The sequence below is a fragment of the Opisthorchis viverrini genome (assembly GCF_000715545.1).
Source record: "Opisthorchis viverrini unplaced genomic scaffold opera_v5_28, whole genome shotgun sequence".
Classification (NCBI taxonomy): domain Eukaryota; kingdom Metazoa; phylum Platyhelminthes; class Trematoda; order Opisthorchiida; family Opisthorchiidae; genus Opisthorchis; species Opisthorchis viverrini.
The window spans coordinates 2,459,976-2,477,264 of record NW_008751684.1 but is presented as its reverse complement, the minus strand read 5'-3'; the positions used below and the strand labels follow the sequence as shown (position 1 = coordinate 2,477,264).

The following is a 17,289-nucleotide window of genomic DNA, read 5'->3' as shown; positions in this document are numbered from 1 at the left end:
TCTCTAGATACTGCCGTCCCGTCATTTCACAACAGTCTGTACTGTCTGGAATCGCAGTGACTGTACTATCAGAAGTGGCTAAAGGGAGTCTTTTTCTCGCTTAAATCGTCCAGCGCCGCGCTAGTATTATTCTTAAATTGTTATGCACGTACCGAACAAGGACTATAGACTGTTCGGCGCATATTAAACTAATTCTGAATTCTTTACGGATACCACCAAGGAAAGCAAAGCTAACAGCTTGCTTTTCGGTAAATAGGGACTTCAGAGACGAATTATCCAATAGACTACCTTGCAAAAAACGTAGATTCCTCAGTCTCAGCGAACGCACTCGTCGATACGCGCTGTTTGCGTTAATGGAACTAGATGAACAACTGCGAGGATCTGTCCAGAGGAGTACCTCGATGTATCACACAAAACGTTTTTTGCTGGAAAACACTGGGACTCAAATAATGGTTGTGCTCGGTGTGAAAAGAGATTAGATAACCTCACAGCCAATAACCTACTGCGTTCTGCTACCATATTTCCTAGCTTGATTTACGCCAAGGATCCACCGGTTGATGAACCACCTGTCCGATAGTTTATCGAACAGATATACACCATGAGCTATCAGTACTCTCTTCACTAAATTTTCGTACCAAACGTCTATGCTGAATGAGGAAGTTCAAAGGATGCAAACTTTGCCCTCTCAATAAGATCCAAGCAAGTAACAAAACATTCAGCTGTTTGCTAGTGCGTCAACTCTAGAATGAAATAATCTGAAAATGGACCCGAAGTGTACCTATCACGACATCGGTATTCACCCAAACCTCTAAACAGGGGATGTGTCGGTGCGCAATAAATGCGTAATTTTAAAATCGTGGGATGCTTGTCGTGAAATGGGTACCGATTACATCTCATTGCAACAAGGAACAAAGTATGAAATTTCTGAAAAAAATAAGTCATGTTGGTTTTCGGAGAAGTTTTTTGAATAATCGGTAAATTTATTGTTGGGTAATGTTTCGCTTTTGACACAAAGGCTACAAAGTTGGTGGAGATTTCAGGCGGAAGCAGAACCAACCAGATAAGTCAGGTTAAACCGTTGTTGGGTTACTGCGAAAGAATATTGTCTTTTAGGGTTGGTCAACAAGTGTTAAGATGTATGGGGAACCTACACTTTTTTGGGTCCAGCTTAGAGTCTTGTTCTCCCGATTCGCTTCTCGTCATTCACACTTCTTATCCATCTGCGTGGATTGGCCAGTGCCACAAAATTTGTGTAAGAGACAGCGAATCTGTGAGCTTTGGTCGGGTTGGGATTTCTACTCCCTTTATTTCTAATTATTCTGCGTTCATCCATATCTACATACCGTCACGTGTCAACCCGTCTTATCTGAGTACGTGATCTATACATTCGCCAATTCCACGTCCCCGATACTATTCACACTATGACACTTGGCCATCCCCACCCCTCGGTCATCAGCCGCTTTAATGTGAATCACAATCCCCGTTTGAAGACTTCTACATTCTCCATATCTGTTCTGTCCTGCATCTAACGCATGTCCCACCATCACCGAGTCTTTGGCGGGAGTTTGGTATTCGTCCACATTATTTGGTGGTTTGTCTATCCTTCCCTCATGCTCCCCAGTTCCGGTGTTTACCGGAATTCTAGGCGACTAATCTTCAGCATATAGGGCAAACCAATAAGTCGATCTGACCACATGTCTTTTGTGTACACTAGATCAATTGATCAGCGTTATGGTAGACAGAATGCCGGTCTATAATTCCAGCTATCGCCAACAGCTCATAAAAAGAATCAAATAATTTGTAGATTAGCACTGTGTGCAGTCGATATTTTTTACTAGTAATCTTCCCGAAAATTACATTTAAGCGTGATCTGATATGCAATAGAATATTCCCACCTTGGACCAACACTGAAAAAGAGTTATGCTAAAGGTATGAGCGGCCCCACAAACTCAATTGGTGTTAACGAGAGGCCAGAAAGAACCTCTCGATTATGACATTATTTATTTGAGTGTGCCGCACGACAGTTTCTCCGTGTTTAATTTGGTATAGTATTCAGTCACACAGTGACGTGACACTACTACAGTTTATGATAAGTTAACCAGAATCCACGACCGGTTTCGTCCTTCTTAGGGCCCATCAGATGGACATTATCTCCAAGATGAGCGAGGGTGGTAGTATGCTGTCGAAGAAATCGAGAAATACACTCATTTGCAAATCAATTTGGTTTTCACGAGAGACAACTGAATCTCCAGTTTATGATATTCTACAGCTTAAAGTGCTGCACACAGGCCGCCTCATGATTCAGTTGGCAGGGTATTCGAGATATCGCAGTATATTTTCATAAAAAACTACTCACAAGGTTGCTGAAATCTCTTCGACAGCCCAGACCGGTTTCGCCCTTCTTGGGACTCAAGTAGATCATAAGGTTGACGGAAACTCGGGGAATGCGACTACCTGATGAGCCCCAAGAAGGGCGAAACCGGTAGTGGGCTGTCGAGGAGTTTTCAGCAACCTTGTGATTAGTTTCCTTTATGAAACCTCCCAGCAATCTTTTTATAAGTGTATTACGTAAATTTTTAGGTCTTCCAATGAAGCGAATGAAAGATACAGGCCGTGATATACGAAGTTCTTCTATCCCAAAAAGCCCTGCATTCAATAGGTGTCCATTGCCCACAGTGCACATGTTTTCGGCGAGTCCCCAGTCGGACTTACATCCTACAAGAAGAAGTATGAAATGCCGATGGTTCTTGACCCATTTACTTTTAGGTTTTACCATTCGCAAGCTCAGACGACGTTGAACTGGTAAAACGCTGACAGGCAACTAGATTAGGAATGATCCGACGAAACTTTTCATGTAATTCTTGCATCTAGGAAATGTCTACAATTCGCAGGACTTCTGTTTGATTTCGTCAAACCCAGTCTGACTTCGTTCACTAGTATAACTGTACATACATGCGGAGTCGTTATGGCTGAAAGGGTTGCATGTTCTTTAGGTTATGGGTCTACCGAACATTTCAGACGGCCTGTGGAAGGTTCGCTTCCAAAGACATTTGAAATGTGTGAAACTTTGACACTGTGAAACCAGGACACATCTATATCCACCGGAACCAACACTAAATTGACCACTGCCGAAGCGTGGATAACGACCACCGCGCATTAGCGATGGTGATTTGGGAGATCCAGGAAACCGGTTTTTACTCGCAAAAGAGATGGCAGAAGCACAGTAGGCTATGAACCCCCGAATAGCTCGTTTTATTGATTGCCATAGGTTGCTATTAATTGGTATCGTGTAGTGGAGAAAATTGTATAAATCCACTGGAAAAATAGGTTATGGTAAACTTGCTGAAATTTCATGTGTTTCACGCTGGAGTATTTCCTGTTTCTTTTCGTGAGTCGACCGACTTCGCATTATCCTTGGGCCAGACGTCGCTTTTCGTGCTTCTGTGTTACGATTCGTTTCCCTCCTTTGCAGTTATAACCGACCAAAAAAGAGATCTTCGCTTGCTTTTCCGTACTATGAAATAAAATAAATAAATAAATCATTCAGCTGTAGCACCCTTTCAGTGCCTAACTGCCACGCAATCCGAAGGTTCCACGAGGGCTGTAATACTGCCGGGTCGCGCAAGCCTAGACAGGGGAAGTCGAGAGGCAGAATTCGGGTTCGATCCACGGACTTTACGGTCAGTAAATTCGCGCTCTAGCCACTTGGACTACCTCGTCCCCGCCTTTTCGTACTACTAAATTATCGAAACAAAATTCTGATGAACCCATCGCATAGTCTTTCCCCGTTGCTGTCTTAAGAGCCCTCTATCTATTTGGCACTATAGAGGTGATTTTATTTCAGTGGACAAAGCTGGTCTTGCAGCCAGTTTCTGATGTGTCACATCGATGGACCCCGTCGCACAACAGGATATTAAGCATCCTGAACCCGAAGGAATAGAACTGGATGGTGACTGGGAAGGGAAGTCTCTGAAGCCATCAGCATACTCAAGTGGTGGCACTTTTCAATTGCACGACGGTTGAAAACTATCCTGACTTCAGAACAGACGAGACAATAAAACATTGGCTCAGAAACCACCATATATGATGGATGATAATTTCAGCAGCCTATATCGGTTTTCGTTTTTTGAGTCCTTCGGTTACACTATTCCATGATACACTTAAGATGCCGAGTAGAATCAAGCGATATAATACTGCAAGGGAGAGAAATAGAGGGCGGTTTCTTCATTTGTGTGCCGAAGGAAATCACCTCTATTCTAGTTCAAACAAGTTTGAACAATTGTAGGGTCTACTGGAAGTTAGAGTAGTAACCGGTGTGGAGGTAAAGAACAAATGGCAGAAACATACAGCCTTTGAATGGAACCAAAGAATTTCGGAACAGATTTTCGTAGAAAAACGCCCATTCACAAATTATTAAGGCAGTAACAGCATACTCTTAGGTTTTTTGTTAATACTGCTCTTCTCTAGGGGAATGAATTCGAGATGCTCCAGTGGCCAGGTCATGAACTTACGCCCGGGAGGTTCACTGTGCCTACCCAGTCTCAACATGTTGACTCTTCCTGTCTAGGCTCAAGCTACCTGCAGTATCTCAGTCCTCGTTATTTCTTAAAATGGCATGACAGCTAGTCGCCGCAAGGGTGTTACAAGGGTCAACGACCGGTAGTTGCTGAACACTCTAATACAACTCACAACTGGTTTCGCCCTCCTTGGGGATGATCAGGTAGGCGAAGTCCCCGAGGCAGCCCGTCCGCAGCGTGGTACATTGGCCTACAGAGGCTGTCGGTGTGAAATGGGATTCGGAAGGGATGAGGGTTGTGTTGAAAGTGGTTTTAAGCTCAGCCCGGAGCAGCTGTACGAATTTTTTTACACCAGTTGGCTAGAATGAGTGTCCCAGGCGATCTTGAACTGTGGGCTGACTGGAATCTCATTGCTGGCTATTTCTCCGAGCCACATTGCGAACCTCCGTTTCCGGTTTCTATCCAACGAAGTCATCCTCCGGCTCACCATAAGAAACACTCCAAACTGTGCACGACTACGTTTACCCAGCTGATCTACCGGGCACAAAATTGATGTTTGTTTACTTTAATTCATTCTCAAGTTGTTTAATACTCTTGGTGACATAGAAACAACTGAATTCCATGCCGTTTTTGAATGCTGAAAATTTGGAACTCATCGAAACGGATGAATGGCCGTGTCACTCCAACTGGACTGCAGTTTGCGTCCTCAGAAGTGAATAAATTTGACTGGCAGATTGTGATTGGAACTCAACTAGTACGAACAATCATCATCATCATCGACCGCACGACATCAGTGTTCAGCACCGATGCTTCACTGCCATAATACGAACCAAACGTTATTGGGCGTTCCAACCTTATTGGCTCACCAAACTGATTGTGGTTTAGTAGCGGTGGAAATTCACATTTAGGCAACAGACGATTCAGGGAAGTCTACAAACTGCATCAACATTTGGAGAAGGTGGGAAAAGAAAGCTCTCAGGTATCCCACCCAACTCACTGGAGAAAACGGATGTGATTTGTCTGTCGTGAGTTCTTTGCAGCAGTACGGTTTGTTTGTCCCCCTGTGAACAGAACCTCCCCCTCTCCCATTTTGTGGTTGCAAAAAAATCACTCCCATAGTACTCTTTCACTCAGGGAGCTATCTGGTCCACGTGAAATATTGGTAACGTGGGAAAACAGACAGGGGAAGAACGGTCGTGTTCGAATTCTAATAAACCAGATGGGTGAGGATCGAAGTCAAACCTAATTAAAACAGGATATCGTAAAAACATAAGGCTTCCTGATCTTGCCTCTGTTCACAGCAGCAGTACAGCCCGAGAACTTATGACTACAATAAGACCCAATATTCTTCTGGACCTTTAATCTTCGGTCATTTGGATCAGAGCTTTATCAGTACGCTCAACAGTTATAACGTTGCAAGTCTTTCCATTTTTCACAACTGACAGTTTTCTCGCCAAAAAATATCTCATCGAACGAAGAAGACAAATTAATTTCGATCTGTCGCACGGAATTCTGAGGATCCACCCGGCATGGGTCAAGCCAAAACAAAGCGGTAGATCTCAAATTCGTAAAAAATGTGAGCATTAGGATTAAAACGTTTCGAGTAGGAAGAATTTCTCGTAACAACCGTGCCTAGAACATGAACACGATGCTTTAGCTACCCAAGAAACCGATCAACAGTAAACTTGGTCAAAATAACACCGGATCTAGCTTGTTCTGTCCAAACCCAACTCAAACTGGTTGAGATATCTATGCGCGGTGGTGAGTGAAGCTACCTCAAATAAAGCAACCGTTTGATTATTGATTAGGCATTTCAACACCGGGATAGCAGAAGCTGTAAAATTCAGCTACCAAGTGAAACAGGAACATATTCTCAGTATTACTGATTTTTTATTGTTTTGCGTGCAAATATGGCAAAAACTATGCCATGCTTTTGAGCATAAGCCAGCACCGGCGGGCCGATTTCTTTACTCTTCTTCATGAATTACAGAGGAATAACTACTATTTTGGCAGAGATGGCCCAAGTGGTTAGAGCGCGAATTTACTGACCGGAAGGTCCGTGGTTCGAATGGGACCTCCACCACTCGACTTCCCCTATCCAGGCTTGGGCAACCTGGCAGTATCCCAGCCCTCGTGCTTCTTTCGGATGGCATGGCAGCAAGGTACCGGAAGTGCGCTACAGCTGAACGGTTCTTCACTGAGAAATTTCACCATACTAAATAATGTCTAGCTAAAATACTCCGCCGAATTGGACAGAATAGCAAATCTTCGCGTTGTGGAAGCAGTTGTAATGTAAACCATCTTATGAAAATGAAGCGACACAGCGCAAGAATGTAACAGCTGACTGTTCGCTAGAACGAGCGCCTCGTATCTCAGGAAGAGATGAAGAAGTTCACTTCGGCAGCATCATATCGTTCCCGGAATTTCAATGTTTGAAGGTAGATGTCTCACGGGTATATGGAACCATGTCAGCAGAACCGTCATATCAGATATAGTTAACTCATAAGTTTATATCAGCCCTTCAACGTTCTAGACTTCTGCTCGTTGTGGCACTCGATACCATAGAACAAGCAATTGTTGGCTCCTTACTGTGTCATTTAGCAAGTAACTCAAAAAAGACTGTTTATCATGCACAGGTTAAATTGCTTTTCTGTTCGATTTCCACAGCTGCAGTCCCGATGTTTCATCCTGAATGTTTCCTGAGCATCTCCTTGTGAGTGTGGAGCGTGCTTAAAATTTCTAGGCATGAAATCAATGAACCTGTCCGAAATGCTAAAGACGATTGCTGTATCGTCCTGCTCTGAAAATTGTTTATGTGGTCAGCTCTTCGCGTCCGTGCGATTCAAGTAACAAATGACGTGAACAGAAGTGAAGCTAGATGCAAGCAAAAGATTTCGTATGACAATTCTAAACGACACGAAAAGCGATGCATGTCTTTCCTACAAACCTCCTCAGATAACATTTTTGGCGCAGGCCCAACTTCAAGTGCCGTGTGTAATGCATTGGTCAAGAACTTCGTAATCGGGGTCCCGTCTTAACAAGGCTATTTCTGTTCAAAGCTTGGAGTGGAAAGGGACTAAGTGTACGAGATCTGAATTCTAACATTCAACTCGATTGTGTTAAAGAAGTTGCGATCGAGTTCGTTATCAGAGATGTTTCCCATTCATTCCTGAATTGTTTTGATTTATCCCAACCACCATATTTCCGGGCGTTCTGTACCAAATTCCGACTGGCCATACAGTTTGTCGGACCACAGTAGTCACACGTCTACGAGGCGTAGGCCTACATATATGCTACCAGAATGGAATCTTCCTCTGCTGCAGTCCTTGCTTCTGTAGCCTTACCGGGAATCCACTTCCGACATTCAGTAGAACTTCAAATACCTTCTGGTCAACAAGCACGAAGATGCCTTTGAGTACAAAAGTTCATCTACCGACACGAAACAACCTCGCTGAAGAAAATTCCTTGGGCGAACCTGGGTTTTTCACCGTAAGATATCTTCCAAAATTGAAACACTTTCCAGGACAACACAGGACACCTCCCACATGGAGGTATGTAAGGGGGGGCACAGGGACTACCCAGGGTAGTCAAATCCTTTGATGACACCTGGCCGCAATTCTCGTGCACCTTCTGCAACACATCTCGAAAGTTACGCAGACAGGGTGATCGACACTGCTGATAATAAAATAGTGTTTTCATAAAGGAAACTACTCATAAGGTTGCTGAAAACTCTTCGACAGCCCACGACTTGTTTCGCCCTTCTTGAGGCTCATCAGATAGGCGCAGTCCCCGAGTTTCCGCCAATCTTATGTTCTACTTGAACCCAAATTGAACTGTTTTTGAGAAATACACTCATTTCAAATCAGTTTGTATTTCACGAGAGACTCAACTGAATCTCTCGTTTATGATATTCAGTTGAGTGTCTCGTGGAAACCAAATTGATTTGCAAATGAGTGTATTTCTCGAAAATACAGTGTTATTCAGATAATTCGCTTAATGACGTCAGGGTTTTGTTGGCGTTGATTCGGTTGTAAATAAATCACGATGAAATCAAGATAAATGTTACGTTTTTCTCTCTAGGGGGCAAAATGAAAACTGTTCAAATGTCGGGCTACCGCCGAACCAAGTAGAGAACGTTCGGGATACAACAAGCTTATACCAACAAACAAGACGTACTACCAACTGTAGCCTCTTCGAGGCATACCCCAATAACTGTTGATTTCGAGAAAGTTGCTGTTAATCCCTAAAGCTTAAAAGGTAACTGAAATGGACGTCCAAAACCGATCACTGTCTTATTCTACAGTGCCATTACGAGATGGATGGGTTTAGCCCGCACCATGATTCCAACGACAAAGACTTGTATTAAAGGAGGAACCTACCTAATCGTGCTCACACACGAGCTTTAACTTTACTGACTAAAAAGACAATGAGCTTTAACTTTACCGACTAAAAAGACAATGATGGCCTAAACTGGAAGAGTTGTCAAGGTGTAGACAGCCCAGGTTCGTTTCTCTATCTAGAATTCGAACTGCGTACTCCGTCAGGTATGAACTGGGAACAAAACACCCTACTCTAAATTAATTTAGACTACAGAAGGTAAGACAACTGACCAATTTTCAGCACTTGGTGCATCAGTGGATTTGTGTGCCATACTACCACAGATTCTTTGCGCGACACCGCTGATAACTCAAACGGAAAGATCAGATTTCTTCAAAGACCGAAAACATTCTTCGATGGTAATTCAGTCATCGCAAGAACTAATGATTTTTGTGATAACCCGAAACAACAAACCGCCCTCCGCAGAAGAGACTCCTCATCATCGTTGGCAGCAACAAGAGGACACTAGTACTTCACCGCCGTGCAATAATGTGGTTGTGCAACTCGTAGTGGTACGTGGGCTGCAATGTTGCCAGAGCGCCTAGGCCGGGATAGGAGGATGATTAGGATCATCAACCAAAGCCTTTAGCTCAAAACTTACCACAAGGCAGCGATGTTTGGAGTGAGACCACCAGAGCAATCGAAAGTTTTGAGAAAAAGTTGTATCATATGTTGCAACCACCAAGCTAAAGGACCAGGAGGCTACGTTAGGCAGATCTCTACCCCTTAACCAACATAGTATGAGGGGCTTCGTAAGCATCACGCGTATACTCCATACGTTGGAGGCACACGAGCGGTCACGCCACGGTAAGTGATGGCGTGATGGAAGAGACTACGTGAACCTTCTGTACATCTGAGATAAACTATGTGTGCAAGGCCTCTCATTTGGGGGGGGGCACAGGGACTACCCAGGGTAGTCAAATCCTTTGATGACACCTGGCCGCAATTCTCGTGCACCTTCTGCAACACATCTCGAAAGTTACGCAGACAGGGTGATCGACACTGCTGATAATAAAATAGTGTTTTCATAAAGGAAACTACTCATAAGGTTGCTGAAAACTCTTCGACAGCCCACGACTTGTTTCGCCCTTCTTGAGGCTCATCAGATAGGCGCAGTCCCCGAGTTTCCGCCAATCTTATGTTCTACTTGAACCCAAATTGAACTGTTTTTGAGAAATACACTCATTTCAAATCAGTTTGTATTTCACGAGAGACTCAACTGAATCTCTCGTTTATGATATTCAGTTGAGTGTCTCGTGGAAACCAAATTGATTTGCAAATGAGTGTATTTCTCGAAAATACAGTGTTATTCAGATAATTCGCTTAATGACGTCAGGGTTTTGTTGGCGTTGATTCGGTTGTAAATAAATCACGATGAAATCAAGATAAATGTTACGTTTTTCTCTCTAGGGGGCAAAATGAAAACTGTTCAAATGTCGGGCTACCGCTGAACCAACTAGAGAACGTTCGGGATACAACAAGCTTATACCAACAAACAAGACGTACTACCAACTGTAGCCTCTTCGAGGCATACCCCAATAACTGTTGATTTCGAGAAAGTTGCTGTTAATCCCTAAAGCGATACAACAAGCTTATACCAACAAACAAGAAGTACTACCAACTGTAGTCTCTTCGAGGCATACCCCAATAACTGTCGATTTCGAGGAAGTTGCTGTTAATCCCTAAAGATTAAAAGGTAACTGAAATGGACGTCCAAAACCGATCACTGTCTTATTCTACAGTGCCATTACGAGATGGATGGGTTTAGCCCGCACCATGATTCCAACGACAAAGACTTGTATTAAAGGAGGAACCTACCTAATCGTGCTCACACACGAGCTTTAACTTTACTGACTAAAAAGACAATGAGCTTTAACTTTACCGACTAAAAAGACAATGATGGCCTAAACTGGAAGAGTTGTCAAGGTGTAGACAGCCCAGGTTCGTTTCTCTATCTAGAATTCGAACTGCGTACTCCGTCAGGTATGAACTGGGAACAAAACACCCTACTCTAAATTAATTTAGACTACAGAAGGTAAGACAACTGACCAATTTTCAGCACTTGGTGCATCAGTGGATTTGTGTGCCATACTACCACAGATTCTTTGCGCGACACCGCTGATAACTCAAACGGAAAGATCAGATTTCTTCAAAGACCGAAAACATTCTTCGATGGTAATTCAGTCATCGCAAGAACTAATGATTTTTGTGATAACCCGAAACAACAAACCGCCCTCCGCAGAAGAGACTCCTCATCATCGTTGGCAGCAACAAGAGGACACTAGTACTTCACCGCCGTGCAATAATGTGGTTGTGCAACTCGTAGTGGTACGTGGGCTGCAATGTTGCCAGAGCGCCTAGGCCGGGATAGGAGGATGATTAGGATCATCAACCAAAGCCTTTAGCTCAAAACTTACCACAAGGCAGCGATGTTTGGAGTGAGACCACCAGAGCAATCGAAAGTTTTGAGAAAAAGTTGTATCATATGTTGCAACCAGCAAGCTAAAGGACCAGGAGGCTACGTTAGGCAGATCTCTACCCCTTAACCAACATAGTATGAGGGGCTTCGTAAGCATCACGCGTATACTCCATACGTTGGAGGCACACGAGCGGTCACGCCACGGTAAGCGATGGCGTGATGGAAGAGACTACGTGAACCTTCTGTACATCTGAGATAAACTATGTGTGCAAGGCCTCTCATTTGGCATACTAACGCCTTTATATGTGTTCATCTAAGGACTTCCATCTAAGGACTGCCGGCACCGTCTGAGTGACGTCCAACAGTTTTCCTGAGCAGCGGCTTTTCATTCGGGTACCCCAAGTAGAAAAATGGGACTCATACTGACCAGTGTTGCGTTAATTTGCATAGCAGGGCTACATATTCCGAACGTTATCAACATATGATTGGAAAAATCTCTAATTTTTCCCCCATCCACCTCGCCCTACATCTAAAAATCTGAAAACAGGCAAATCCATGTATATTATCAGGCAAATTATAAAAAGCAAATATTTACAGTAGCATTACGTTGTTCTTTAGACACTCCTGGCGCACATGCTCCGGCCATATACTGCATTGCACCTCACCGACGTGCTGCTTCTCCAAAAAGAACATACATATACGGCTTTGACCAATTCCACCCCCAATCGTTAAAGGATATTCACCATTCAGGACCTTCTGGTGGTATTCAAACTGTTTTCTGGATTCACAACCGCTTTCCCGCAACTGTTTTTCCATCGAGACCTCGTCGACTCGAATACCCATTGAAGACAATTCTATACACCTATCGGCATTGGCGTCGTAAAATAAGATGTCCCCATTTAGCTCCCAGTCATCATAATCTGGGGCACGGCTGTCGTGTATTTCACCAGATTTCAATCGTTTCCCAATTTGTTTGAGGAAGACTGCACCATATTTCTTCACGGCCTGATATTCACGCTCACTGGGTTTCAAATCTGGATACTGATCTTCCAGTTCTTGTGTTCTGATAAACGTTATCTTCTCTGGAAGTTTTTTGGAAAAGATCGGATACTTCGCTAGTACCGCTGCTTCTGTTTGCTTGAATGCTGTGTAGATTTTCTCAACCACCTCTTCAAGTTTCCTCTCCGTTCGCTCATCCCGTTCAATAACCATTTCCCAATCCCACTGATCCACGTAGTAGGAATGTAGAGGTGATATTATTTCATCACGCCGGATTGCATTCATATCTGTGTACAGGCCCTTATAACGCTTCAGTTGGTACTTTCCTAGTGCCATTCGTTTCCATTTCGCTAGAGACTGGTTGATTACCGCCTCTTCGCCAGATCGAACGTCGAAATAGATGGCCCGTTCGACGCCACTCAAATCATCTTGTAGACCAAGACGGTTTGGAACAAACAATGGAGCAGAGACGCGTAGAAGATTAAGATTTGTCGCAAGGGCTTGCTGAAACTGATCTTTGATGTATTTAATGCCCTCTTCAGTCTCCTCAACATCCAACTTTGACTGGTACCGCCGCATTTCGGTTTGCTGAAATGGGAGGTGAAACTAACTGAGTGAAAAAACACTGTGCCGCAAGAACCATGAGAGACATCGAAAGCAAACGAGCTAACTCCGAGATTATTGAAATAATCCAAGGGTGCTTCCTAACTTTTGCCTAAACCCTAGTGCCGATTCAGGTCCTGAATTTAAGATTTACCTCGCATACAGAATAATTCGTTATTTATTTTAGGCCATGTAGAAAGTAGCCTGAACACGTAAACTTCTAATAAGAGTGCTTTGCTTGGTTGTGTATGATCTGCCAGCAAGCCATGATGACGAGGGCTAAAAGGGAGGGAGCTGGAAGTTTGCGCAGTATGTTGACCTGACCACAAATAGTTATAGCCACAGATATCTGTAACTGACGATTAGGCTTTTGTTGACACGATACAATAAACTGCAGAAGACCGTCAAGCTCACCTCCAAATTTAATGCACACATGACAACAGGTGTTGAGTGAATAATCGGTAAAAATCAGGAGTCACCTTTATGATAACAGCTGCTTGTGTGTTAGCATCTTCTGAAGCCATACAGTTGGTTTGAATTGTTCCGCGCTATAGGGGATGGGTAGCACTGATAATCAGTATATTGTTACGCAAAATCCCTTACACAATTCAAGGCAAATAATCACACGGTCATGTAGAAAAGATTGTGCGATGAACGATCATGCTATAACTACCACATCCACCACAGCTCAAATGATGCTGTGAGTCTCATTGTCTCCATGAGACTGGATAGCAATGCGCCCTGAAAGTCTCACCACAAGATACTCTGAAACACGCTGAGAAAAACTCACATAAATATACTGAGATGAAGTAATGTGATCTGATCAGTATGCCTTCTGTGTAGGAGATAGTCACGTCTACAAGAAATTCTGACCATTTGTTTTCTTAAATGATTCAGTAGTAGACCAGATGCTATTGCATTGCATCCGTCGACTCCAGGCACTGAGGATTAGTCCGCGGAACGCTGAAACTAGAAGCTATGCGAGACTTTTACATGCAGTACTACGCACAGCATTGTCGTACTGTCTCAGGTTATCCAAACTACGTTCTATCACCTTCACTGTAGCTAGAGTGAGAGAATTACACCCATGAGTGCGTCCATAATTTTCCGCTTTTCGTTGGTTTCGTACGACTGCTTGTGTATACGCCGTTGCTGATGGCAGATGATGACGGCAGCCGAACAAGTTTATTCGTGCCAGTACTATTAGCAGTACCTGGTCAATGGGACGCGCCCTATTGATTAAACGTGTCTCCTAACTTATAGGCTATAAACTCTGAATCTACACAAGTAGTGTACTGCACCCCTGGCCAACAAGATTCAAAAATCAATATGAATGGTCCAAGTAGATAGTGTAAATTACTTCCCATATGCCACAGGACCCTGGTCAAGGAGTTCATTTCAAAGGTTGCCCACGCTTGTTATGCAAGTGTTGACTGCAATATAAGACGTGCTGAAGAACGTCATTACCAGGTCTCGGTAAGCAGAAAGTAAGAAAGATGGACAAATCCTGTCCTTCCTTATCAAGAGGATCAAAATTTGAGTCACTAAGAACAGCAGTCTTACATGCTGGTGGAACAAACTTTCCGTCATTCAGGCATAATGAACACCAAGTGTGAGTAACTAACTCGAAGGCTTGAAATGGCAAATTGTACTGGGCTTTATCAGGTGCACTAGAAACCAAAAAAGGAGGCGATCTGAGTACCACAGAGCAGAACGGACCAGAAAACAGCACAAATTATAAGAGTAATCCGCGTCACCAAGAAACATCCTGTTATCACTCCCCCAACATATGAAAACCCTTTGCGGTGGACTACATGTTACCAAGACTCGGACATGAATGTAACCAAAGCGAGATGGATGACTATTGCGCGAATAAGAAAACCAGGAAAGGATTTCTGCAAATTACCCCAACTTGAAAGTTAACCTCACTGAAGCTTTACTCCATTAAGTACCGAAGATTATGAAACCACTTTATTCTCACGCGAATTTATACCATTCTTAAGGACAGCTGAAAACACTCCCAAGAAGCACAAAAGATATCGCATTTACATTGCAACGGAAATTTCAATGCAGAACTTTGAAAATCGTGCACAGAACTGGACCCAGAAACTAATTAGAACGATACAAATGCCCAACGTGATTTGACTGGAATAGCATTTCTAAGATTAATTCAGTAGTAATTTATATCTACTACAGTTAAGGATTTAGGTCGATAGGGTCGAATCTTGTCATGCTTCTGCCGATAGCAAACGTTGCAAGGAAATTAGAATAGCAAGTAGTACCACCAAACCGACTGACGAGGAAAAAATTTAAATACAACAACGAAATGAATCAAACAACGGTATACTCCATTAACAAGATTTTACTGACACCCTAGCTGGACGTGTCTTTATCTGTCTATATCAATTGTTATTATGTACTCAGCAAAACCATTTTACAAAGATTGGCTAACATTTTGCTAAGTCGTATTTCCTTCAAAATGTGGATCAGAAAATGTATCAACTGGGTTAAAATATCTACCGTAATTCTCCCTTCAAACTCCATTCAAACGGGCACTACCAAAAGAAACCTCCCGCACAAACCCCTATTATATAAGTAATGAAAACTAAGGCTGTATAACTTCGGCAAAATGTTACAATCCCTCAGTACCTTGACTCCTATTCAGGTCAACTTGCGATCGCGAATTTTGAAAAGAAGTTGGGCCAAGGAATCGCGCCGTTAGCAGGCAGCTAATAAAACCGCACTTGCAGCATCTCAGTAGGTTAGTGTCTCAAGGAAAGAACTGAGAAGTTTCGGCAAGTCACTTGTCGAAACCGGAATAGGTAGCCTGCGCGTACAGCTCCAGATGCAGGAATATGGCTGGTTATTCTACTCCTGTGCTTCTGTCCTATTTTGTCCCCTCCCCATCTCGTCAGCTTTATAGATAAAATGCATGGAATAAGTAGTGCAAGTTTAAAGTCTGTGCTAATCTGTGGTATATGAGACCAAACCCATCGCGGAACCACGAAATTACTGAGCGAGTTGGCAAATCGATCATGAAAGCGTTTCAAAACCAGCAACTTTTTCGGTAATTCAGAAGCCCTGTGACCCCATTCCTGCCTCCGCCATCTTCACAATCCATAAAAACAATCTGGCAGCATGTCTGTATACTACTTCAGATGTCTTCCGTTTATATATTCCAACTACATCGGATATTTCGTTGCCGCAAACCCATTCTTGCGGCTTCAGACATCAACACTAACACGCTTCACATGAAGGCATGAACTGCACATCTTGATGGACTGCTTCGAAATGCCGCTCATGCTGGATGCGAGATGGACCAAGTGGTTAGGGCGCGAATTTACTGACCGGAAGGTCCGTGGTTCGAACCCGACCTCTGCCTCTCGACTGCCCCTGTCTAGGCTTGGGCAACCTGGCAGTATCCCACCCCTCATGCTTCCTTTGGATGGAATGGCAGCTAGGCACTGAAAAGGTGCTACAGCTGAACGATTTTTTTTATTTTATGCAGTCTGTAGTCGTGTTGAACCGGTATTTATTTTTTTCCAAGAAACGAACTAACTCTCCAAAAACTCTGTAACAACACCTACCAGTGAGCTGTGCAGCAAATTTATAACTCTGGTGACTGTAGATGTAGCGTACACCGTACACACATTCTTTAGCTTGGCTGGATGCTGTCTGACGTACCGCTGCTGTAGAACTTGAAAACGATCACAAGGCCGCAATGATGGAGACATGCCATTCGGGACTCAATAAGAAAGTGTAGTCTTGAGGAGGGCCGTAGACCAAGGTAAACTTGTTCTGTTCAACGCTGAATATGCGAAGTCGCTTAGTTATAGAATCGACCGAGCGGCGAAACTTCTGGCAGATGGTATTTTCTGCCTCGTTAAGGAGAGGGCGGACAGGCATCCCATACTCCAGAATCGGTTCAAAAAGCAGTGGAGTCTCGGGAAGGCTCAACATTCTGTGATGCTAAAGTTCGTCTGATCACCCACAGCATTCGATGTCCTGTTGCTACTGTGAGGTATCTGGTTCGAAATTGAATCAGAATGAAGTGTCCAGGATAATAGTGTACGTGCTAAATTGTCGTCTATATCCCAACCTAAAGCTGCCCTGCCACCTTGACGTGGTGGTCGGGCTTCAGTGCTGCAATGATCCCGTGGGCTACACTGGCTGGAACTTCGTCCCACAAGGTGCAACCATGCCAGGAAGGCCAAAGGGGAGCAGCCAGACCAGGAGCAGCGAGACCCCGAACTACGAGTAATCGTGCTACGAGGCGGTCTGGGGGTAAAGTCGTACTGTCCTCTGTGACAGGAGTGTGAAGGCAGTAAGGTGTTTCCCCCAGGCGACCAGCATGTCCATATTTATGGAAGCAGC

The 17,289-nt window shown here is 43.7% G+C and overlaps 2 protein-coding genes across 2 annotated transcripts in view; one reads left to right on the top strand and one right to left on the bottom strand.

Moving 5' to 3' along the window:
- Nucleotides 1–2,140: 2,140 nt before the first annotated feature.
- On the top strand, nt 2,141–6,563 carry T265_12985 (hypothetical protein; the record flags this gene model as incomplete). The annotated part of the gene is made up of 3 exons (XM_009166599.1): nt 2,141–2,330; nt 3,554–3,680; nt 6,508–6,563. Coding segments are annotated over 3 exons (372 nt in total), but the record flags the coding sequence as incomplete, so codon positions are not given.
- A 5,292-nt stretch (nt 6,564–11,855) lies between these two features.
- The window catches only part of T265_12984 (hypothetical protein), a gene marked incomplete at both ends in the record, with an annotated part of 21,713 nt that continues 16,279 nt past the window's right edge, over nt 11,856–17,289 (bottom strand). Inside the window, one exon of the mRNA XM_009166598.1 lies at nt 11,856–12,900. Within this exon, the coding sequence (XP_009164862.1) occupies nt 11,905–12,900 (996 nt within the window). The remainder of the gene's footprint in view (nt 12,901–17,289) is intronic.